General features: G+C 39.6%; 1 protein-coding gene across 1 annotated transcript in view; it reads right to left on the minus strand.

Moving 5' to 3' along the window:
* lsamp (limbic system associated membrane protein) overlaps positions 1–25,355 on the minus strand; it is a 311,500-nt gene extending 286,145 nt beyond the window's left edge. The window contains exon 1 of the mRNA XM_061681099.1: positions 25,289–25,355. Within this exon, the coding sequence (XP_061537083.1) occupies positions 25,289–25,352 (64 nt within the window). The 5' untranslated portion in view covers positions 25,353–25,355. The remainder of the gene's footprint in view (positions 1–25,288) is intronic.
* Between the last annotated feature and the right edge of the window lie 325 nt (positions 25,356–25,680).

Below are 25,680 nucleotides of genomic sequence, written 5' to 3' on the forward strand. Positions count from 1 at the left end.
TATCCATCACCTTGCGTTTACATCTGTCATCTTGCATTTACTAAAATAAAAGGAACTAACGGAACATTTTGCCCATCCAAACGTAGACACACATTGTTTTTGGACAGGTTTGGATCGGCATCTGAATATTCAAAATAGATTCGTCAAAGGGGGATGTGGCACCCCCAGGAGATTGCCTCCCTGAGTGACTACCTATGTGGCCCATATAAAAAAAAAAACGCTACTGACTGTATATGATATATGCACATTGGAATGTAAAGAAATATATGCACACCATAAGGTGAAAGAAGCAGACCTATTCCTTCAATCTCCTGTGGTACGCTTTTATTTTCCATTTCCATTTGCATATTTTATTTACAATTTATGAAAGCCTGCATTTTTACTTACCCACAGCTATTACAATGGAAAGCAATTCGTTCCATCTGCCCTCTCCAAATTGGAGAAGTACAGAATGAATATACAGTTCCCCCCAGAAAATGCAAACCAAATCACTGTTGCACAGCAGCATAGTGCCCACATTTCTGTGGGCTTATTCACTGCACCACTTTATATAATTGATTCGAATTTTGTCATCATTTGTTCAAACTAACTGATCAGATGTGTCTGGATCAAGTTTGATCTGCTGTATCCAAAAGTACTCCACCAAAATGAGTTTGTGTACTTTTGGTTTATGAATCGCTTGTGAAAACATATTCTGGTTTGCCAAGTTTTAATAATCACCAGCTCTTTAGTTGAAGCAACTGTCTCTCAGCTGTCTCTATGCTTTCATAACTACCCTTTTTGCTCATTTAAAAAACATTCATTAATTTTACCCAGATAAAAAATATAGACTGACATTTTATAAGCATATAAATCAAACATATACAGTATGTAAATTATTCATGACACTAGTTTCAAATTTGCAGCAATTATTAGAAAGCTCTTGATAACCCAGGATAGGGAGTGCTTCAATCTCTCTGGCACACTTCATTACTCTTGTTAATTAGAGACTAGTTTTCAGTTGGCAGAAATTCGGCAGTTTATAATTCACTCTCTTTGTGTCCTTTCGACAACAACCATCACACGAAAATAAATAGTGCAAGTAGCTACAGTATAGCAAGTATCAGCAATTACTAGCTTGTCAGAATTTATGAAGTACTATAATTTGAGTCAGAAAACCCTAATTCCCCCCCCCCCAAAAAAAGCCATTTGCCAGGCTCACCCACAAGTCCGGCAAACGGCACACACAGAGCTGGCAGAAACAATAAGTCAGAAACATTCTAGAAGTTTAGCCATTAACATTAATTTTGCAGTTCTCACTGCTCTGTATCAAATATTCTAATATGTTGTGGTCATAGAATGTATTAAAAAATATTTAAAAGAAAACATGCCAGCTGGTGATGCAATTACCTCTGCCCTTAATACTGTCGCCACTGGAATTAGAACAGTGACATTTACTGGTTTTACACAATTATACAAAGCAGCAAAACCAGGTAAGACTAATTTATTTTTTGCGAAGCACTTCTGATAAAACAACAGCAGGCGACTGATTTCTTTTTTGCTAAGCACTAAGTGAATCTGGTACAGGTGAATAATGCATACACCAGAGCATTGCACCTGCAAAAATGATTGGAACCTTCGTTGAGAGCTACTTAATAGGGGACTGAGAAACCAAAACTACAAGTTGTTCAAGTTTACCTTTTACCAAGTTTACAACGTGCAAGTCTCAGGTAAGTCAAAAGTAGCAACCGTCAAGCCTCAAGAATGTTACAAGTGTTCATGTTTATTTAGGCAAGAAAGTCAAGCTCAGTGATAAGTTGAGTCCCAAGTCAAGTGACCTTATTAGTACAGTGTAACTGCAGTATCTGGTCTTCAAAAGAAAATACCAATAGATGCTGATACTACAGATTATGATCACATGATCGGTATTTGTTGTCTGCCATTTTGGATGTCGAGACGTGAAGGATATAATAGGCTTGAAACTAAAAGATTAGTAGGCCGAATCACATTTGTTTTTTCTGTATAACTGTCAACAGTTAATATAAGCTATGTTGTACATTTTGCAATCTAGTTAGATGTGCTAAAACCAATGCTAAAAAAGTTGACAGCGTATAGAGAAACTTTGAATGCAGTGGCAAAGACAGCATATGAATACAAAGTGGCCGTCATAAACCAGAACCATCCCAACCCAATTCAAACAGCTTTCACCGCCTATGTATGTGAGAAGCCTAGCAGAAATAAAACCGAGACTGTTTCACTTAATGACCCGGAGCAGCTTTGCTTATTTTAGCTGAAGCAGCATAGCTTTTGCCTACATGTGCCTCAAGGCTAGACAGTGGTTAGCACAGTAGGATTGGGCCGCTGGTAATAAAATAATCAACATTTCTGACGTATATATTTATTATAACCGTGGCAACAATCAGCCGGTATCCAACAGATGATATATATACATTAGTTTATATTCCAGACAGAAGCCTTTCACATAATCACTGAACAAAGAGAGGATGGATTGTGTGTTGCAGTCCTTTCTATTCGAAATGGTTCTTTTATGATTACAAATATGTACTGTGTCATAAAAGCTGCTTCTGTCATTCTGTTTAGAGATGAGGATTTCTCAGAAGGTGGAGTTCAGGGCATGGACAACAGCAATAACAGCAACTACAATTTAATAATGCATTACTTTTGCCAATAGACCTATGTGTTCTTTTTATTACTATGTTTTATTATTATTAAAAAAATAATAATATTTTTTTTGTTAACCCGGGCCACGACCGATCCGGTATGGAATTCTTTGGCAACCAATTCAGGATGTACCCCGCCTCTCGCCCGAAGATAGCTGGGATAGGCTCCAGCACGCCTGTGACCCTAGTGAGGATAAGCGGTACAGAAAATGGATGGATGGATGGGTTTCCTCATTGTCTGCTTTGTCTGAATCTTACATAATGTCCTTGGTGATTTTTCACATTACATATTGGCAATAGGAGGACTTGGCGGAATTGTCTGTTGTTCTCTCCAGGGTCACGAAGGTCATCAGCTGTCCGGATGTCATTCTTTATTCATCTGGCTCTGTGTTAAACTCCCTCGTTTAAGAAGGTGTCCATGAGGTTTGTCACGTGTCTGCAGTTATGACAGACAACAATCCGTTGATCAGGGGTTGAAGAGTCGGAGACGCTTCCCCAGATGACTCATGGAGGAAGTCAAAACATGGAGTTAGGGTACGTCACAGAAATTTCTTTATCATAAGATGTGATTACTCTAAACTCAGTCTCTGTCTGCTTTTTCCTGTAAAGCAAGACATTATGGTGATCAGATTTTGTGTTTGGTGGTCCGGTACCCTTGCCCCTCCCTTTGGGACTGGTCAGGGTGCTTCGGTTGGGCTGGGGGATCGCCCTGGGTCCTGGGGAGTGAGTGGCATCCCCCAGACTGGGTCCCATCCTTGCAGATGGGGTGGAGCAGGCCCACTCTTCATCAATGTGCCAGCTCAGCAACTCCATACACCAGTTGACCAACATGCATGTGATATGGTGTTCAGTCACTAATAAGTTCCGTAGACACACTATAGGATTTAATTGCTTGTGCTGGGACCACTCATAACACAGATTATATTAAGATATCAACTCACAGGTCCTGACAGGTGATTAGACACTATAAAAGCATCAGTAGCACTGCCTTGCTTATTTCACTGCCCTGCCCTTTTCTGTCCTGTCCCATCTTGTCCTATTGGTTAGTTGTTGCATGTCCTCACCTGGTGTCCCCTTCGTCCACAAAAAGAACACGATTTGACTTTTGTAACGTTACTCGTGGTCAAATATCAAGACTGTCTAACTTTTGTTCTGCTGTGGTTCCTATCCCTATTCCTCTTGTTCGTTCTGTCCCTCTGTCTGTCCCCTAAATCCCTTTTCTGTCTGGCTGCATTTTCAATAAACATCAGAATAACAGGAGAGGGAGTATTTCAAACTTCCATGTTGCACAGCAAAACTCTTCCAGAACAAAAGGCATACAAATCCACCATTCTGCATGGCCATGCAGCTGAACTGGACAGGTTAAAAAAATATTGCATCTATTCTTTCTTATGTCCACATATAATCCACATTTTAAAAATTCCCTCATACCATCCCATTAACAAAAAAAAATAATGAATACAACACAGTACCATTTTCTCTGTTTTCAATTTTGTACACATACATTTACATGCAGGAGCATTAAACTAAATTTTGTCACGGGCCAGATCTTAGTTACATTTTCCCTCGGATGGCCGTTATGACTAGAACGAAAGGTTTAATTGGCTCATATTACCTATACATACACAACAAATTGATGGCTAGAAAGGAGGTCAAGGATTATAGTTTGTTCAGCTATTTTTCAAGTTTCTAACTATAATGCCACAAGTTAGTTTGCCACTTATAATATATACAGTATGTATTTTTTGTTATGTTTTTACTTACCGGTGATCAAGAAATGCTGAAAATAGCAAAGTTGCTTTTACAAGGTGACCACAAGAAAGCCAGCTGGTGACTTGCATGTGCACACCTGCGAGGGGTGTAGATTCAGCCAGAGATGAGGGGCATGGGGAAGGAGTAGTGAAGTGAGGCTGTATTAAAATCTTCCAAGCAGTTTCAACACGACCCACTGCACCTTTAAATTAACCTGATCATCCACAGTTTTTACAATAAAAAATGCAGGCGCTGCTGCATATGAACTACATTATGAAGCACTTTCTCAACCAGTAGTTTGTTAACCACCAGGGGGACAACGCATGGTTACGGCTTCATTAGGCTGCCTAAATAAGTGAGTGCATCCTTCAGTGGGAGACTCATTCACTCTCTGTGGAATTACGACAGCGAGTCATGCTGGGAGAAGTAAGTGCAGTAAAAATTGGAGATGAGGAGCATTATGCTGAGGAGCTCGTGCCTCAAAAAGGGATCAACATCTGCTTTGATTAAGGGCAAGAAGCGTTAACTACACTGTCAGCCAGCCTCCAGTCGAAAAGTAAGTCAAGCAAACTGCCACGATTGTTCATACCCAGTCAACAAACATACATCACACTGCGTCGGCCTTAGGAAGGCACGTCGGCTGGCGTCTGACAAGCATCGGCCCGAAAAGCGTTTATTTCTCATTTTAATTTCCCATTAAAAAGTATCATCAATGTTTGCTTTGCGTAAACTCAGCTGCACTTAAGGTTCCTAAGAGCATGGTGGCCACCATAATCCTTAAATGGAAGCCGTTTGGGACGACCAGAACCCTTCCTAGAGCTTGCCGTCCGGCCAAACTAAGCAATAGCGGGAGAAGAGCCTTGGTGAGAGAGGTAAAGAAGAAACCAAAGATCACTCTGGCTGAACTCTAGAGATGCAGTCGGGAGATGGGAGAAAGTTCTAGAAATTCAACCATCACTGCAGCCCTCCACCAGTTGGGGTTTCATGGGAGCGTGGCCTGAAAGAAGCCTCTCCGCAGTGCAAGAAACATGAAAGCCCACATGGAGCTTGCTAAAAAACACCTGAAGGACTCCAAGATGGTGAGAAATAAGATTCTCTGGTATGACGAGACCAAGATAGGACTTTTTGGCCTTAATTCGAAGCTGTAAGTGTGGAGAAAACCATGCGCTGTCCCATACAGTGCCAACAGTGAAGCATGGTGGTGGCAGCATCATGCTGTGGGGGTGTTTTTCAGCTGCAGGGACAGAACGATTGGTTGCAATCAAAGGAAAGATAAAAGCGGCCAAGTACAGGGATATCCTGGACGAAAACCTTCTCCAGAGTGCTCAGGACCTCAGACTAGGTCGAAGGTTCACCTTCCCAACAAGACAATGACCCTAAGCACACAGCTAAAATAATGAAGGAGTAGCTTCAGAACAACTCCGTGACTGTTTTTGAATGCCCCAGCCAGAGACCTGACTAAAACCAAATTGAGCATCTCTGGAGAGACCTCAAAATGGCTGTCCACCAACGTTCACCATCCAAACTGACAGAACTGGAGAGGATCTGCAAAGAAGAATGGCAGAGGATCCCCAAATCCAGGTGTGAAAAACTTGTTGCATCATTCAGAAAAAGACCCATGGCTGTATTAGCTCAAAAGTGTGCTTCAACTAAATACTGAGCAGGAGCAAATACTGTTTTTTTTTTCATAAATATGCAAACATATCAACAATGAAGGTTTTTTTCCTGTCAATATGGGGTGCGGTGTGTACATTAATGAGGAAAAAATGAAATTAAATGATTTTAGCAAATGGCTGCAATATAACAAAGACTGTAACAATGTAAGGGGGTCTGAATACTTTCCATACCCACTGTATGTACAATTGTGCTCATAAGTTTACATAGCCAGGCAGAATTTCTGAAATATTGTTTGTTTGTTTTTTAAATACGACTAATGACTGAACAACAACCATCATTAATCTTTTTATGGTTATGTTTTGTTTAATGATAATGCTTTTCTGAAATGCTTGGCAGTTTAATTTGAATACCCATCCATCCATCCGTCCATCCATTTTCTACCGCTTATCCGAGGTCGGGTCGCGGGGGCAGTAGCTTTAGCAGGTACGCCCAGACTTCTTTCTTCCCAGCCACTTAATCCAGCTCCTCCGGTGGGATCCCGAGGCGTTATCAGGCCATCTGAGAGACGTAGTCTCTCCACCGTGTCCTGGGTCCTCCCTGGGGTCTCCTTCCGGTGGGACGTGCCTGGAACACCTCACCAGGGAGGCAACCGAATCAGATGGCTCCTCTCAATCTGGAGGATCACCGGCTCTACTCTGAGCTCCTCCCGGACGACCGAGCTTCTCATCCTATCTCTAAGGGAAAACCCAGATACGATTAAAATTAAATTAATTGTGTTTGGCCTGGCCCTTCATGTTTTCTTTAAAGAATTGTACCCATCTTACAAATTCTGCCTGGGTAATCAACAATGAGCACAACTGTGTGTTTTCTCATTTACTAAATAAAAGTGGGGCTGTGAATTTCAAAATAAGAGCAGGTAAATAAAAATAAAGTATTATGTGTTCAAATAAAGTGCTTTACTTCAGAATAATTATTTGAAAAAAAACTAACAAAATGTAAAAAATACTTAATGTTTTGATCATATGGGTAGAAGCAAAAACATGCATTGTAAAAATGCATTATACATAGGTTGAAGGGTTCTCCAGAATTTTGAGGTCAATTTAGGGGGTGCGTATTCTACCTGTGATCGGCCTGTCGGTATTCCGTGGCGCGGTCTGTGATCTGCTCTTAGTGCAGATGGCTTCTTGAGAACGTTGCGATTAGAGCTGCACGATGCCAAAATAATAATCACAATTATTTTGATAAATATTGGGATCACAATTATTAATCACGGTTATTCCTCATGTCCGGGAAAACATCTGTATTTTTATTGCACTCCTTTTCAATAAATATTTAAACTGTTTTCAGTGCAAAATGAAACTTAAAATACAGAGAAATTACAGCTAATAAAAATTACAATTTCCCCAAGAAATTTACCTAGGACTAACTGAATAAATATGCTATTACAGAGTGCAATCACAAAGTGCAACTCAATGGAAGCAAATTCAGTTTATACATAAAAGGCAAATACATTAAGCTGAAAGCACTGACCTTTTGTTTGAAAAGCCCCCCTCAAGTTGGAGGCCAAAACAAAAAAGCAAAGAAAGGCAAATTTCATTTTAATCTTACATTTTTACATCAACATGTACTAGAGCAGTGTAAATAAATGTTTTTATTTATTTTGCCGAAATATTTTTTTATTATGGTTACCATTTCTAATGTACTGTATTTACTAAAATGAAAAGCCCAGACACTACAAGTGCAAAATTACTGGAAATCAGCCCAATGAAGATTAGCATTCATGGTTTCACTAAATTCAAATGTCTCGGATTTCTTTATAAATTATAATAAATTAATAGGATTCCATCTTTATACAATACATTGCAAGACATTAACTTGAATCAGTTACATTTTATTAATTAAGTGCAACAGCAATCTAGGAACTTGTGTAGGGCTGTGAATTTACCAGTCATTAAAATAAATAAATAAATTAATGAATTAAAAAAAACATACGGATAAAAAAAACATACAGATTTGTAGTTTGGCTTTCTATTCTGGGGACAATACTCCTGACTTCTGTGGTTATGTCTCCGAAGTAAGAAAGTACTGTAAATATTGCACATTGAGGCTGATCAGCTGGCTCTCTTCGAGACTACGCACCCTGATGGTATCGTACATCCTTCTGTCTTATGCTCTACACATAGTATAGTACCATACAACACACCACGGATTGAATTTACTTAGTTGATCCTTTTTGCTGTTAGAGGCATGGCAAAGTAGTTTTGTAGATTTCGGATCATGTTGCAGGATTTTTATTCAAATGTACTGCCTTCTTGTGTGCCTCCACGCGTTTGTGCTTGTCAGCGTTATCTGCTTTTAGCCCGCTGCCTGTAACACCTTCCAAAAACTTTGACGAGTAATTCCAGCAATGTAAATAACATTTTCACGCTGGCGACAAAGGCAACAATGTATGAACATATACGGCACCCTCTTTGAATGTAAAGCAAAAGCATTTGTGGCTTTTTGCCCAGTTTTCAACCGTTCGTCCATCCATCCATCCATTTTCTGAGCCGTTTCTCCTCACTAGGGTCGCAGGCGTGCTGGAGCCCATCCCAGCTATCATCGGGCAGGAGGCAGGTACACCCTGAACTGGTTGCCAGCCAATCACAGGGCACATACAAACAAACAACCATTTGCACTCACAGTCACACCTACGGGCAATTTAGAGTCTCCAATTAATGCATGTTTTTGGGATGTGGGAGGAAACCGGAGTGCCCGGAGAAAACCCACGCAGGCACGGGGAGAACATGCAAACTCCACAAAGGCGGGGCCGGGGATTGAACCCGGGTCCTCAGAACTGAGAGGCTGACGCTTTAACCAGTCGTCCACCGTGCCGCCGCCTCACTCCATGTGAAGAGTAAAAAAGACTGACTATGTGGTTGCGCTTACAAGAAGCCACCATTTCTGCTTTCCATGCCTTTTATTTTCAAATTGTGACAATATCTGGGCTAACGGAGGATACTGTGACATGGAAAATTTACCAAGAAGTGTAAGCAAACACGAAAGATTTCCTCGTCACATTCAGAGCCAGGTATCATTGAAAATGTTTGGTGCCACACGGATTAACTTGGCATTGAATGAGCAGCACAGATTGGACATCAGCATCCACAACGTGAAGGTGAGGGAGAACAGGGAGATTTTAAAAGACTTCATTAACGCAATCGACAGAAGTGACAATAGTGACGAGTAAAGTATTCTTGGAGAAGGATAAGCGCATGGACTTCAGATACAAATAAAGGTGATTATACAATATTTTTATTTAAAAAAGACAGATCAACAACAACAAAAAATGAATTTGACTTTATATTAAATATTATTTTGTTTTTCTTTCTTTCTTATCAAATTGTTGAACAATGTGGAATTGACTAAAGCATAATTAAATGCTTTGAAAACAGCTAAATCTTTTAATCGAGGTCAAAAGTGAAATATAATTTGGGTTCATATATTTTTATGTCTTCCTCCACAGGAGTCAGTGCCTCACCAGTCATGAACCTCACTACACGTCACTGGCCGACAACGGGCAATGGAAAGGAAAAGCACGACAGTCCATTTTAGTAAGATAATGATTAAAGAATAACGTACCAACTACAGCTGGTAAATGAGTGCATACTACACATTTCATCCTATCATAACAAATCCACTTCGTACCTGTAAAACACAACTATGAGAGAGAAATTATGTTAAATTGTGTGCAACTTTATCAGGTTGAGTACTGAAGCTGGTGGTAAAACAAATGAAGCAAAGGTTCGAATTCATTTTAAATTACTCCAAGGTCTGGAGTTGCAGGAATTTCATTAAATGGTGTATTTTATCAAGGTATTTCTCATTTTATTGGAATAAAAAAAGATATTGGGCCTGATATGAAAGTAACTGTCCACATCAACAAAAAATGCATTCTCTTTTACTGTTGCCAGCACATGAATGTTGACATTCTAAAAAATGCGACACAGTTAAACAAGCATGTGTTACTAAATAAAACGAATCAAAAGTACTGTACAAAGATAAAGTGTTGAGATGCAACAGTCAGTAAGGGTTTGAACTAATGAATGTTAGCATGTTTACAATTTCACTTCTCTAATTTGGTTTGTTGTTGCAGATCAAAGCAGACAATTATACATGGTGTGTTTTGCATTACAAATTGATACTTTCCGCTTTGTGTTTACACAGTTTTTGACATCAGATTAAAGGTTGCCCAGTAAGAAAAATATGAAAAATGATGCAACTAGATAAGCTAGGGTTAGATATAAATATTGTGCATCAGAACTCTAAGCTTCAGGTTACATGTGCTTGTGAATTTGTGTACATAATGGTATTTGAACCACCTGAGAAGATTTTCAAAAATCCATTTCAATGCTTTTCCTCATTAGGGTTGTGGTTGAGCTGGAGCCCATCCCACGTTACTTTGGGCAAGAGGCAGGCTGCCAGTCAATCGCAGTTTAAAATATGTATATTTGGATATAAGAGCCAGTCATTGTTCCATACGCAGGTATATATAGTAACGAGTTAGCCGTTGAAATGACGACTGTAAGAGTTATTATTTGTAATTCCTGTGTTGTCCCTGTGCAATGTCCTGTATCTCCCCTTTAAGATGATTTTTTTCTCACACTTTTTAACGTAATTAAATTACCTGTTCTCCTGCTAATCCTGTTAAAAGTAAGTAGCTAAACAACCAATTAAAAAACAATTCTAATGCCATGCTTATAACAAGTTTCTCAATTTGCTGGCATCAGACCTCTTCCTGTTACACTTTTTTGAACCGAACTATCACCAAAGCAATGCACCTGACTGTGATTTGTTTTTTTGCCGTACCGTCACACCCGAGTGAATGTGTGTGTGTGTGTGTATATGTATGTATAACTATATATATATATATATATATATATATATATATATATATATATATATATATATATATCCATCCATCCATCCATCCATTTTCTGAGCCGCTTCTCCTCACTTGGGTCGCGGGCGTGCTGGAGCCTATCCCAGCTATCATCGGGCAGGAGGCGGGGTACACCCTGAACTGGTTGCCAGCCAATCGCAGGGCACATAGAAACAAACAACTATTCGCACTCACAGTCATGCCTACGGGCAATTTAGAGTCTCCAATTAATGCATGTTTTGGGGATGTTGGAGGAAACAGGAGTGCCCGGAGAAAACCCAAACATGCATTAATTGGAGACTCTAAATTGCCCGTAGGTGTGACTGTGAGTGCAAATGGTTGTTTGTCTGTATGTGCCCTGCGATTGGCTGGCAACCAGTTCAGGATGTACCCCGCCTCCTGCCCGATGATAACTGGGATAGGCTCCAGCACGCCCGCGACCCTAGTGAGGAGAAGAGACTCAGAAAATGGATGGATGGATGGATGGATGGATATTATATATATATATATATATATATATATATATATATATATATATATATATATATTCAACAGTTTCATACAGTGGACACACTTATGGAAGAAAAGGTAAATGTCAGAAGTGTAAAATCAGTGGACTGACAGCGATTATTACAGTGCATTTCCAAATTGCCACCTTTCTACATTGTGTGTGTGTTGTTGTGCTTGTACGTGTGTGTGTGTGTGTGTGTGTGTGTGTGTGTGTGTGTGTGTGTGTGTGTGTGTGAGAGATAGAAGGGATTGAGAGTCAAGGAGCAGAAGAAATAAGAAATTGATAGATAAAAATAAGGTTTTAGACTGACAGCTCATATGAAAACCTGTCAAACGTGAAACCAGAGACTCTCAATCTACTGACCTCTCCAGCTACTACTTCGGCCCGGTACACACATAAAGACAATTGGCCTGTTTTTGTGCCGATTTTGCCCCCCCTGACCAAGGACGTCAAATGCCAGACAATCTTCAATCTTATCAGATTATCCTTTAAGATGGTCTTTAGGTCTGATGTGTGTTAAAAGTGGATCATCCCAATTTTAGGGTCCGAAACGGGTCGGGGACGACAAATATATTGTAACCTGTATATTTAAGGAAAGTTACAAACATACTGTAGATGGTGCTATAAGGTAAGATTGAATGAGATTTCAGACCCCTCATGGTCAAACCAAGAATTAGGAGTACATTTTACACCAACTGGAATACTTACTAATATTTAGAATTAATAATGTATTGTCTGACCTTTGCAATCACACTGTACAACATGGATTTACTACACAGGAAACACTGAAACGCAAAATCCTTAAAAAACAATAAATGATGTTCTCAACTTTAACAACAAGTGGAGGAATTTGGAATAAGTATCACGAAAAAGCAAAATCAAAAGTAAAACTTGGTTATGAAGTTTAATCCTTTAGATACTCACTGAACTGAAGATTTACAGGATTCGCTGAGGTGTTGCATGACGAGTTGCATGATGGTGGTTTGGATTTTCGTACAACTACTGTAATCTGTATTTGACTCGAAAATTCAAAATTCAACTTGAATTCCACATTGTTACACCGTTGAAACACTCCACTTTAGAGGGTTCACTGTATGTTTACTTGTTTGTCTCTGAAGCCGTTTTTAAAATAAGATTACCTTTATTAGTCCCACAATGGGGAAATAAAAAAAAGTAATAATAGCATGCAAGGAGGACAACAGAATATGTACCAATTGAATATGCTCACATTAACATAATATACATTTGCATGTACACAGTGGAGAAGGCAGAGCGTACACATAGTGCTTCCTATAACGAGGCCATACATTTTCATCAGAGAAGACATTCGTAAAAGAAGCACATGGCACAAAATAAAACCCTACATTATTGTCAGTGCATAAACTATCCAATCTATCCTTTCTATTGTATGCAGTGTTCCGGTTGTATACTCCGACAGCTGCAGGCAGCAGGGAGCGGCGGAATCTCTCCCTTACAAGCGGAGGGTGTAAAAGTCTGTTGCTGAAGGAGCTTTGCAGTGCTGTCAGAGTATTCTGGAGAGGGTGGGTAGGTTTGTCCAGCATGGATGACAGCTTAGCTAGCATTCTCCTGTTAGTTGAGTCCTGGGAGCGTCACCTGTTTGTCCAGCCTCCTTTTGTCCCTAGCAGATATGCCGCCTGCCCAGCAGACCACTCCATAGAAAAAGACCACTGCGACCACAGAAACATAGAATTTGTTCAGGCGTATCCCCTGAAAACCAAAACACAACAAACACAACATAAATTCCTCATTAAGTCTGATGGCGGTGGTTCTCCAGGTTTCTGAGCCAAAAGTTGCAGTGGTCATTTGACTTGAAGATGAGACGTTTGGTCTTGAGTGACAGTTTTTTTTGTCTTCCAGGTATTGTTAAGCATGTTGAATGTTGTCCTTGCCTTTGCCTGGCTCGGGCATCGTCCTTCTACAGAAATGATGCTCCCAAGGAAGGCGAAGCTATTTACATCTTCTATTAGGTTTTGGTCCATGGTTATGAGTTTGTTGTTCTTCCTGTTGATGCGCATTGCTTTGGTGTTTGTTGAGTTTATTTTGAGCCTTAGTAGAGCAGCACTTTCCTCCAGTTTTCTTGAGTTTTCCTGCATCTGTTAATGTGTGTGATCCAGGAGTGCCAAGTCATCAGCAAAATCCAGATCTTCCAAGTCTGTCAAGCTCTACCAATTCATCTGTTAGTGGTTTAGCTCTCTGTTTAAGTCAAATATTCTGGGGCCCTTGACAAAGGAAGCACTGAAAATTGCATACTATACCGAACAGAATTTAACCTACTGCTTGATGTAAAGAATGCTCTACCCGACCTCCTACCTAGCTGGAATGGGTTGCATTCTCTCTCATTGTCTCAGTTTGCCATGGAATATATTGAATAAAGCAGTTATTCTATTATTAACTAGCAGCATTAACTAATTAACATTTTATCGTCTCCTGGGTGAGAAACAATTTATGAGCAAACGGCATCAGAAAAGTTGCACAATGGTATTTTATAGAATCAATACGATTTTCTCTCAGGCATCGCTTTTCATTTTGGGAACAAGGCGCACACATATCTGAGCCATTCCACAAATGCTGCACACAGAATAATACAAATGCATTACTAATGACCCAAAGCTCTAGGATTGTGTGGATGCTAAAGAGCCCAGTAAAACACAGTAAGAAATTACAGAGAAGCGGTAACAAAACAGAACATCCTGGACTCTTCTCCTGCTACAGATGTGCTCAAGTTATACACACAAGGCTCGTATCTAATGATGCCATGGATCATCGCCCCCTCCAGATTTTGCTTCAATTGAACTATGGAGCAGATGTTGCACACAAAGAGAGAGAGCGAGAGAGAGAGAGAGAGAGAGCGAGAGAGACAGAGAGAGAGAGAGAGAGAGAGACTCAAAAACAAAGACCTCCATCTCAATGTTTTGGAATCCGCTGATCCCTTGCATCATTTTTCCAAACATCAGCAAGTTCAAAAAATTCTGATGAGACTATATATCAATGTCTTTTTTATTTTATTTTATTTTTTTTACTTTGGGCAACTTCTGTTAAAGGAATTACACATTCCCCATGCCTGACTTTGAAAGTGCAATAAAAAAGTAAATGATGGAGCGGATTGGAGTTTGCTGACTCAGCAGTCAGAAACATTAAGTAAATATGCAGCACATTGAGAGGCAAATGGCTCTTTCTGTGTCTTAATGTCCAGTTTACAGGCCAGAAGATCATCAAAACGACGTCTCACTCAGTCCCTCCCATACACATGCACACTATGCACACGCGCACGTACACAACCACAAATTTTCCGGATACAGAGCAGCAAAGAGAAGTGATGATATCAAAAAACAAGTTCATTATTATTTAAATAAACGGGTGTGAAGAGAAAATAATAGTGAATACCTGCCTCAGAGAGAAAGAAAGGCACACTCAAGAATGAAAACAACAGACGTGTGAAGAGCAAGTGTCCGTTCAAATTAGAAGGTATTCTCAATGATCATATCTTGAATAAATCATGTGTTAATTGGTTATTTTTCAATAATTCTATTATCCAGAATACTGTAGATAAAAATGCCTTGATTCATGCAGTGCCTCCAATAGGTCCCTGGACGTGCCCACTCATTCAATTTGAAGTTAATCGAAACTAACAGATTCGATTGGAACAAACAAGAATATAGCTGTAATAATATCTGTAATTTTCATCAGCCCACACAGAACCAGTGACCACTGTGGCGTGGAGAAAACTCACTGCTGATTGGGCACTCACTCTATCAATGACAGTGGTTTTTAATTGAAAACGACACCAAACTTGATCACTGCAGTAAGACAAATTAAGAATCACTTTAATGCCACTTGCTTCAAAGTAGTGAACATCACATTGATTCCTATAAAATACAAGACTGTACATATGAATGAGTCAACCATCGTGTGTGACTATTCTTGATGTCAGAAATATTTCTGTAACAGTTCTCAGAAGATGGTTTAGAAGCAGATTCTTCATTCCGCTCAGTACAGTCAGGGTTGACGTTTACAAACACAAATGTTAAGGCTCGAGTCTTTTTGCAGACAAGGTAGGGGCATCATCATAGAAAAGAAGGGATCAACACAGAGAAAACCTGAGTGTCACCCCAAACCAATAGTGTTTTACATGGCAAGATTTGACACAAACTGTTTTTCATCTGAACTTTTTCTCTCATGACATATTTTAACAACTTGTAGATACATGTGTATTCCTTTTGTGTCATTCTAAAGTACTGTATGTAGCATTCAGATAGTGGATAGTGGATTTATAACGTACGAACGATTGGCATCTCCAAAACCATGCCAAACTTGATGGCTCACGTAAACAGATGTGGTAGCTGCTATACAAACCAGACAGACCCAGGATTGCATCTGCCAGATACGTTAAATTGCTGCACAGTTCATTGTGGCCGTTCTGGGAGGAGTACAACGTGTTGCAGACTCCAAAGGCTTGTATTTTGCATTCTTCAGAGTTAACACCGCAGCCATGTCGCTCTCTCTCCGCCAGCACTATATGCAAAATAGACAATAGGTATAACCACCACATAGGCTTGGGAGGCAAATCTTTTTCGAACTGGATCTAGTCATAATAAGTTAATCTGTGACCCGAAAATACATCAGTCCCATTCTCTGCCTGCATTGCCCCACAGCACCAGTAAACAACAGCGGCCAATTCTGGAACTAGCAGACTTTGCTAACGGCATTTTAAGTGACAAATAGAAACTATTTCTGGACAAATTGTTCAGTCCGATGGTCCGTTTTATCCGATATCAGCTATATCGTGGCCCATTTTATCGAGGTTCCACTGTACTGTATATGTGTGCGCACCGATGAACAAGTGCAGTCAATGAATGTGTCTATTGTTGCCCATAGCCTCTCAAATATCTACACTTTCTCCTTTATTCTCAGCCGTTTCCTTGCTTTGTATTGTTATAATTCAGCTACAGCTGCCAGGTCAATACACTTTTTCCTTGAATATTGTGCCATGTTGTTTTTGGTTCAATAAAAAAAAGAAATTATAATAATAATAATAAAGGACGGTATATGTGGATCCTCAAAATGTTTCTCGATAAGAATACCAACGGTTCAAGTTTTTCAATGGTCGGTAATCTGGGTCCCTTGGTGTGTGACAGCCAAAGGGCTGAATTGGAGCCAGTCACCTATGACAAAACTCATTTCAACTCGGCATTTCCTTGCATCTGGGTCACTGGCACACTGTGCCAATTGTCTGGTGCGAGCCTCTACCAGAGCACTTTTTCAGGTGTGTTGTTCCAAGTTTTAAACGCAGTGTTATGCAGGATGGGCACGTGCTGGTTTCTGTAATTCGGTAATGTGTTTGTTTGTCTTTCATTAACACTTCAAATTCCAACACTTCAGACTTTATTTGCACTTGTGTTGCTCTCCCAAATGTTCCATGGTTAAAAAAACCATCAACATGACCTAAAGCACAGGTGTCAAATTCAAGGCCCGGGGGCCAGATCTTCATCACCATATCATTTTATATGGCCCGTGAAAGCAAATCATCCACCCATCCAGCGCTTAGTCTCACTTGGATAAGCCTCACTGTGCTGGCACCTATCTCAGCTGACTTTGGACGAGAGGCGGGGTACACCCTGAACTGGTCACGTACATAAAATTCCACGATTCTTGCTAAAATCTGTACTAAAACTTAAAATTATCATATGAAACAAATAATGTTAAAATATTTTTTTTTTGTTACCAATCCCCCTTTTTGTAATTACAGTAACTCAACAAACAACCTACAATATAATCCTTGACTTCTGATTTCAAAATTGGTTATCAATCAATTTGTTGTGTATATGTAGTAATTAGACTTTACACCGATTTTATCGACTTTATCAGTATCGGCCGATAATTAGCATTTTATGCTGATTGGCTGATCGGCTTTAATGTCACAATTTGCCGATCCGATTAATGACGTCATTACAGTTCAAATTACATTTAATGTTGAATGTTTTCAGAAGCAAAAGTGTCGCCGCGTGCACAGTATATTTGAATCCAAAAGCTAGTTTATTTTTAGTCTTGTCGCGTGTCTTTTGGCGTAGTCCTGTAAATATCTGACAGCCCATAAAGTTATTTAAAAAAAAAAAAAAAAAAACGTCGGCAGTGTGGAACAGACAACACCTCTGAGACAGACAACACGTAATGTCCGGATCAGACTACAAGACAAATTTGCTCTTTCACGATTGCACTATGTCAGACTACTGCAATTAAATCTTGCATCCCGTTTTTTACGATCATTGGGCTTTATCTTGTCAACTCCAATGCGATAGGATACACTCGTTACCGTGGCGACGACAGCAAGAGTGGATCGTGCCAACTATTATGAAGACAAAATGGGGAAAAACGTGTTGGTGGTCCCCGGTGCTCAGGACAGGAGAGGACCTTCGTTTAAGGCTTGCTTGAGGTATGCTCACATACTTTTAATACGATACGGCTCGCAAGCAGGCAACAAAAAGATTATGTAGCCTAGCAATCGAGTGGTAGCATGAACGGTTGGAAGTAAAAATGCCGCCGCTCTGTTGAATCATGCTCTAAAGTATCGATGTGGGTTAAAATAAAGTAATTTAATTGCAGTAAGTTAGCACCCATTAGTAGTGATTGGTTAGAGCGTCTGCCTCATAGTTCTGAGGACCGGGTTTCAATCCCCGGCCCCGCCTGTGTAGCGTTTTCATGTTCTCCCTGTGCCTGCGTGGGTTTTCTCCGGGTACTCCGGTTTCCTCGCACATCCCAAAACATGCATGGTAGGTTAATTGAAGACTCTAATTTGCCCGTAGGTGTGAATGTGAGTGCGGATGGTTGTTTGTTTATATGTGCCCTGCAATTGGCTGGCGACCAGTTCTGGGAGTACCCCGCCTCCTGCCCGATGATAGCTGGGATAGGCTCCAGCCCACCCGCGACCCTTGTGAGGATAAGCGGCTCAGAAAATGGATGGATGGATAGCATCCATTATTTCTGTTATGTTGTAATGTTGGTTTGACCTGACTGATTAGAATACATGACCTTACTCGAACAGTGATTTCCAACCTTTATGAAGCCAATGAGCATATTTTACAATTGAAAAATCTCATGGCACACCAACAAATAAAGTTAAGTTAAGTTAATTAATTACTGTATTTACTTCCTGCCATCTAATAGAAGACCATTTTTGATTTGATTTGATTTGTTCTGTCTGTCACTTTGCCTCACTGGCATAAATAGAGGAACATAGAGATACATTATTTATTGTAAATATAATTTTTTGAGCAATTAAGTACACACAGTAAATGAACAGGTCATTTAAATGGACACATTCCTCCATCTTGTGATCGGATCGGTGATCGGTCATCGTTTTTTTTTTTAAACTCGCTGATAGGGTCCCAAAAATCCTGATCATGTAAGGCCTAGTAGTAATATGAGGCGATTAACCATTTATATGGTTTCACAGTCATAATGACCCTCTGAAAGAAACCGTAACTACAACGTGACTAAAATGAGTTTGACACCCCTGACCTAAAGCAAAAAAGCTCTTTTTAAATATGGTGGTCTCCTCCACTTTTATACCTATTGCCAACAATGGGCGCAATCTGATAGACTTAGAGTGAGTGAACACGCAATTTTATAATATCTTATACAAAATATTTTAATCTTACTAAATGAATTGTATGAAAATTCATATTGGTTGTTGCTTTCTGAAAAAAAGCAAATAGTTTTCTATTAAAAAATAAAACGTAGCAATGCTTTAGGTTTATGGATCTGTATTTTATTTTTACTTTTTTGTAAATTTTTTATCATGATAATACTGATCACCATATTAATTATAGTAACAGTAACTGTGTGTGTGTAATCGTAATTGTGAAACACAGATTCATGTCTAACTGTACGAAAGGAATAGAACTGCCCTTTCAGTTTAAAATGAGGTACTGTGAATCAAATCTACATACCAGATAATCCTGTTGACATTTACCGACTAGCTGTAGAAGTGCTATCGATATACAGTACAGTAGGTCCTCTTAACGTTTTTACGTAGACCAGTCTCAATCATGTGTGTCCAATCCTGGTCGTGGAAATCTAGGTTTCTCTATAGAAAAATCTCCACATTGCCCAGATGTCCAGCAGTACAGTTCAAATTACATTTAATGTTGAATGTTTTCAGAACCAAATTAGGTGAAGTACCATCACTGAATTTGGGTCTGATAATTGCATTGTGTGCTGCCTGCCCAGCTGTCCAGCAATTTGCACACAGGATTTGTTCACCATCACTTGACTCTAGCCATGTCAAAAGCAATTGCTGCAAAGCATTAATTAGGCAAGACTAGACTCATAAAAGTCACAGTCACGTTCTTTGCTCAGAGATTCACTAAATGAGAATCCATCAGCATATGAGCCAGTTGTATTAACAGTATTAGCTGTTAGAATGACATATTAATATAATCCAGATATGTGGGTGTATTTAATGGTTGAACACACACAACCTATTAAATACTTTTAATCCTGTAATCCCCAAAACAACCTTGCGTCTTCAGAAATTCAGCATCTGATTACTCAACAATACTAATCAGAAATAGCGTTCATTATTTGAATGTTCAACAATGAACTTGTGGAATCATCTTTTAGTAGTCTGTAGCGATAAATGTGACTGACCACATTTACTGGCCATAAACCCAAAGGCCACAAGATTAGGTACAACTGCACAATCAACAAATGTGTCTTTCACATGCAAAACCTGTAGTGAATCTTGAAAAATGTTGAGAGTGCACCATATTTTGTGAGTGATTAGGGTACACAGACTGAGACCGCAATACATATATTGTAGGTTGTCCCTATGATAATAATAATAATAATAATAATAATAATAATAGGCGGCACGGTGTTTGACTGGTTAGAGCGTCTGCCTCACAGTTCTGAGGACCGGGGTTCAATTCTGTCCTCGCCTGTGTGGTGTTTGCATGTTCTCCCCGTGCCTGCATGGGTTTTCTCCGGGCACTCCGGTTTCCTCCCACATCCCAAAAACCTGCATGGTAGGTTAATTGAAGTCTCTAAATTGCCCCTAGGTGTGAATGCGAGTGCGAATGGTTGTTTGTTTCTATGTCAACCAGTTCAGGGTGTAGCCCGCCTCCCTCCCGAAGATAGCTGGGATAGGCTCCAGCATACCCGCGACCCTAGTGAGGATAATCAGTAGAAAATGGATAATAATTGTAAAAAAAATCTATATGTATTGATTATTTTCTTTTGACAATGGCAATTAATATTTGAGACAAATAAAATATTTACATTTGTATCAAAACAATGTGTATCTAAAAGAAAATGAAGAAAAAAACGCTCCAAACACAACGAGGTCATTCGTCAGATGAACCAAGCGTAACAATGTGGCGCTAATAAGCACCATAAAAGCCACTCGACAAAGACTTGAAGGCATTCTCAGCAGACACAATCATTAACATTCATCAGAAGCTCGATGTTCTGTTTCTACTTCAGAGTGACTGAGCTCATCTAAAGTAACGACCGATTTTCCTCCTACGTTGCCAAAGTGACAAGTGTCATTGTGTAAAAAAAAAAAAAAAAAAAAAAAAACATTGAATATTTTACATTCAAATCACAAAGGTGCTCACCGTCCAAACAATGAGCTTTGACACTGGTGAAGAAGAATCAAGCAGAGACTGTGAAAATATGTCAACAACAATGCGAAAACACATCTAAAAACAAAAGAATAAATAAAAAACTTGTGGGACTTCGGCCAAATTTGAACAACAGGGGAGTGAAAGGTTTTTTATCACACAAGAGACAAACGTGTTTAAAAAAAATAAACAATAGAAGTGCCCTTTCGTCAGTGAAATGTCAAGTAAAATGTTATTTTTTTCGAAATCAACAATTGAGCTATCTGCTGTTAAAAGGAAAATAAATGTTCTTGATTTTATCAAAATATTGCTGGAATTAAAAAAAAAAGAGATTGACTAAGGAACTTGAAAAAGATAGCAATACAGTTTAATAATACAGACAATATATGTATGAAACACATTTACAGTAAGTATACTATTGGTTCCACAATCAGTGCTTATCACATTAAATAGACCACCCCCTGATGTAAGGTTTAGGTCACAGCTGCCCTAAATTAACACTCTTGGTGATGACCAAAATCTTTTTTTCTTATGTTGGTGTAGTGGTTAATTTACTGTATGAAACATCATACCATGATTATCATGACCAAATGATCATGATTATTAGAACTATAATATTATCAAAATAAATGTATATTAACAAAAACAAAATCACAGCACTTTTTGACATTCAAAATAATAAAGAGCAACCAATCTATCTGAATTGAAAAATGTTGTTTATGGAATCTTTTAATAAAGGTGTACCATACCCAACTGAACCAACTGTACAGTTTGTTGGTAACAAGGCTTGCAATTTAAAGTTAGACTGTGACAAAGACAGCAACCTATTAATTTATGCAACACATAACCATGCCTTGCGGTGCCTGTGCTGTAAAGAGAGTCATAAAGACAGTGATGTGTCTCGGCAAGGCACTTCACCAATAGCAATAAGAAAATGTAATGTGACAATTGATAGTGCTGCTGTAATGTATTAAATGCAACCAACCGTGAAAGTTGTACCGGGTATGCAAATTGGAGTTGCAGAAAAGAAATGTTTTCTCATAAAGTACTACCCCACACCTTTATAGTTAACAGAATCGAATAAAAATCGCTTAAAGTAATTGATGGGCTACAGCATCCGCAAGGAATGGTGAGACAAAAAAAATAGAGAATGTGATTGTAAATTATGTCTGAAGTGACTTTCTGAACCAAAGCACACTGTCTCACATTCCATGTCTTCTTCGCGGATCAACAATCAGGCTAGAAAAAAAAATCACAAAAGGCATAGATGATGAGAACAGTCTCCTTTACAGCTGTATTCTATTTGATATACTTACTGAGTGATGTTCATGAATGCCTTCAAAATGCTTGATATTCATTTTAAAGAATAATTTGGATCATTTTCAATTCTAAATGTTGAGTGTTCAAAATGACTGCAATAGTTTTCCAGTTACATTTTATATCGAACAATATAGAATCTTTTTAGGGACAGACTTTTAGCCTAACCAAAGACAAACTACGATGATAATGATGACATCGTGTGGTCCCATGATGCCAATCTGTGATTAGCAGTAAGGAAACTAAAACAACCAATGTAACCTATGATCCCAGCTACTTCCAAAATCTTGTATCAGACACCACAGGAGGATCTATACCTAAAGATAATCGAGCCGATTTTGAACCTTATTCCCCCTTCTGACCAAATTCGGCAAAGCCTGATTATCTGATGCCCCTTAAGATCATCTTGAAAGATTCTTCTGTCGTATGGATTGGGTTACTTGTTATTTTTACCCACCTTTGTGTTGGATCGCCCAAATAAACAATTCTTGCTCTGACATACAAAACTAAAGTTTGAAGTGAATTATCATTAAAAAATTGCGAAACTCAGAACATTTATGAGGAACCTGAAGGCAAACACCCAAACATGCCAGTCTAGGGCAGGGGGTGGGTAATTCATTTGCTATAGAGGCCATATCAGAAACTGGAAAGGTCTTTATTTAAAGCTGCAACTTGAATTGTTTTGATACTTCACTTGCTACTTGTGTTGTGCAGACATGTTACAGTCATTCATTTTCCGTACCGCTTCTCCTCACTAGGGTCGCGTGCGTGCTGGAGCCTATCCCAGCGAACTCTGTGGGAGAGGCGGTGTACAACCTGAACTGGTCCCCAGCCAATTGCAAGGCACAAATAAACAAACAACCATTCACACTCACATTCACACCTACGGGCAATTTAGAGTCTTCAATTAACCTCCCATGCATGTTTTTGGGATGCGAGACATACTTTGGCCAGATCTGGACTAGGGCAAATGGAGTGCTCTCTCTTTATGAAGGACTCCAAACACAGACTGCTGGTAAACATGTCATGGGGGGCTATTGAAATTATACATTACATGTGTTCAATGAATGTATTGATGATTGTTTTTCTATCACCTCCGCACTCCCGTTGAGTCACCATTTTCTTTAAGTCTAAACTCTGACCACTATCCATCAGTGTGTGTTGCCTGTGTCCCTGCATTATTTTAACGAATGCATCCGTATGAGTAATTGCTGACATTTAATTACACAAACAGACAAAGACCTTTAAAACAATCTGCCACTAAGCATATGATTCATGTTCTGCAGAATGACTTGGACTTAACTATTTTCCACATATTCATTATATCAGCAAAATCGTTTTTCATTTTGTATTTTCTTGGGTGTCTATTTTGTGTTTGTCAACTGGATTACACACAAGTACAAAAATAATTTCCACAAAATGTTGTGATGAGGGTGCATGGATGTTTGGGCGAACTGATAACATTTTTTGGTGCAGATGTGAATCGTTCCAATTCATTGCAAGATGCGGGTCATTCTCAATGTTTTTGTTCAGATTTTCCCTTTCTTATGATCAACTATAATGGGAATTGTATGATTTACTATATTAGTATATTGATTATTTTGTTGATTAGATTTATTCATTCCTTTTATGTTGTCCCAACCTGAAGGTTCGCAATTTATGGACAAGTTTGTCATTTTTTAAACAGCCCCAGATTTTACACTAAGTACATTTGTGAGGAAATTAAAATAGCATCATTATTTCAGTATGTATACTTTTTGTAGACATTTTTTGTTTGTTTGGTTGGTTGGTTGGTTGGCAGTGGTGTGCTGTGAAAATGTTTTTATGTTAAATAAATGACCTGACTCAGACTAGGTTGAGAAACACTTCAAACGTGACATCACAAAAGATGACTTTAGACTTTAAATGTTTTTTGAGATCATGAAAGTATGATCAAATTCGAACTTTTATGGCATTCAGCTTTGACATTGCCTCTACCTAATATGCATAATTGTGGTTACATTGTCTTTAGTTATTAGGAGTATACAAGTATTACATATTGTAGATGCATTGTAGGTTTCCTCCCACATCCCAAAAACATGCGTGGTAGATTAATTGACAACTCTAAATTGCCCGTAGGTGTGCATGTGAGTGTGAATGGTTGTTTGTTTCTATGTGCCCTGCGATTGGCTGGCGATCGGTTCAGGGTGTACCCCGCCTCCTGCCCGAAGATAGCTGGAATAGGCTCCAGCACGCCCGCGAGCCTAGTGAGGAGAAGCAGTACAGAAAATGGATGGATGGCTATTACATGCAGGCATATGCAACATATTGGTACCCATGAAGATATGTATTGAAGTTATGATCTCTCTCTCTCTCTCTCTCTCTCTCTCTCTCTCTCTCTGTATTCTCTTTCCTCACACAAAAAGGGTTCCTGGCAGCATAAAACCAAGTATACAGATAGTGCAGTAGGTCGCGACTCGGTGTGCTAACCTACACTGTGGACATCAGAAGTAAAAGTGCGCATGAATCTGCAGGTCTAGTCGAATAGCCCGTCACACCGGGGCGTGCAAAAACACACACGCACGCACACACTACTGTACGCGTGCAACTTTGTTTGCAGCCGCCCGGCAGCTCCACATGAGCTCATGAAGCAGAATAAAGTCCGCGCTTTCACCGCCGGGACTTTACGGCGGCTGTTTCCATGAGCCGAAAGTCACTTATCTTTATCAACTCGAACCGCAAGCAACGCAAAACAAAACAACAACAAAAATCACCGCATTATTATTTTTTTTCTCCTCTTAAAAACTGTAGCACACAATTTCCCCGCGGGATAGCCAAAGAAATTATATGCAAATGCAGTAATAATTTAAAAAGCAAAAGGTTTTCTTGCCTTGAAATCCGAAGAGGAAAACGACCCCGGGAATCCATACGGTGTGTATCCACAAGTGAGCCATGATGTCCACTGGTCCGGTCCGAAAGCCTTGCGCTCAGCCTGAAGATGTTCCGTCTTCAGAGGGTAATTTCCAGCAGAGAGAGAGAGAGAGAGAGAGAGAGAGAGAGAGACAGAGAGAGAGAAAAGCGCTGCAACCGATGCCGACAGCAGCAGAGACGGAAAGCCCAACTGGCCGCAGACTGTCACTTCTTCCTCTGGTGCCTTCACACGCGCTGAGATATTTGCGACCTCTACCGGAACACGGCTCTCTGGATTTCGTGCTGGTGCGCGTGCTCGTGCTCGTGCTCGTGCTCGTGCTCGTGCTCGTGCTGGTGCCGACTGGTCACTAT

Source organism: Phycodurus eques, chromosome 7, assembly GCF_024500275.1.
Source record: "Phycodurus eques isolate BA_2022a chromosome 7, UOR_Pequ_1.1, whole genome shotgun sequence".
NCBI classification, from domain to species: Eukaryota; Metazoa; Chordata; class Actinopteri; order Syngnathiformes; family Syngnathidae; genus Phycodurus; species Phycodurus eques.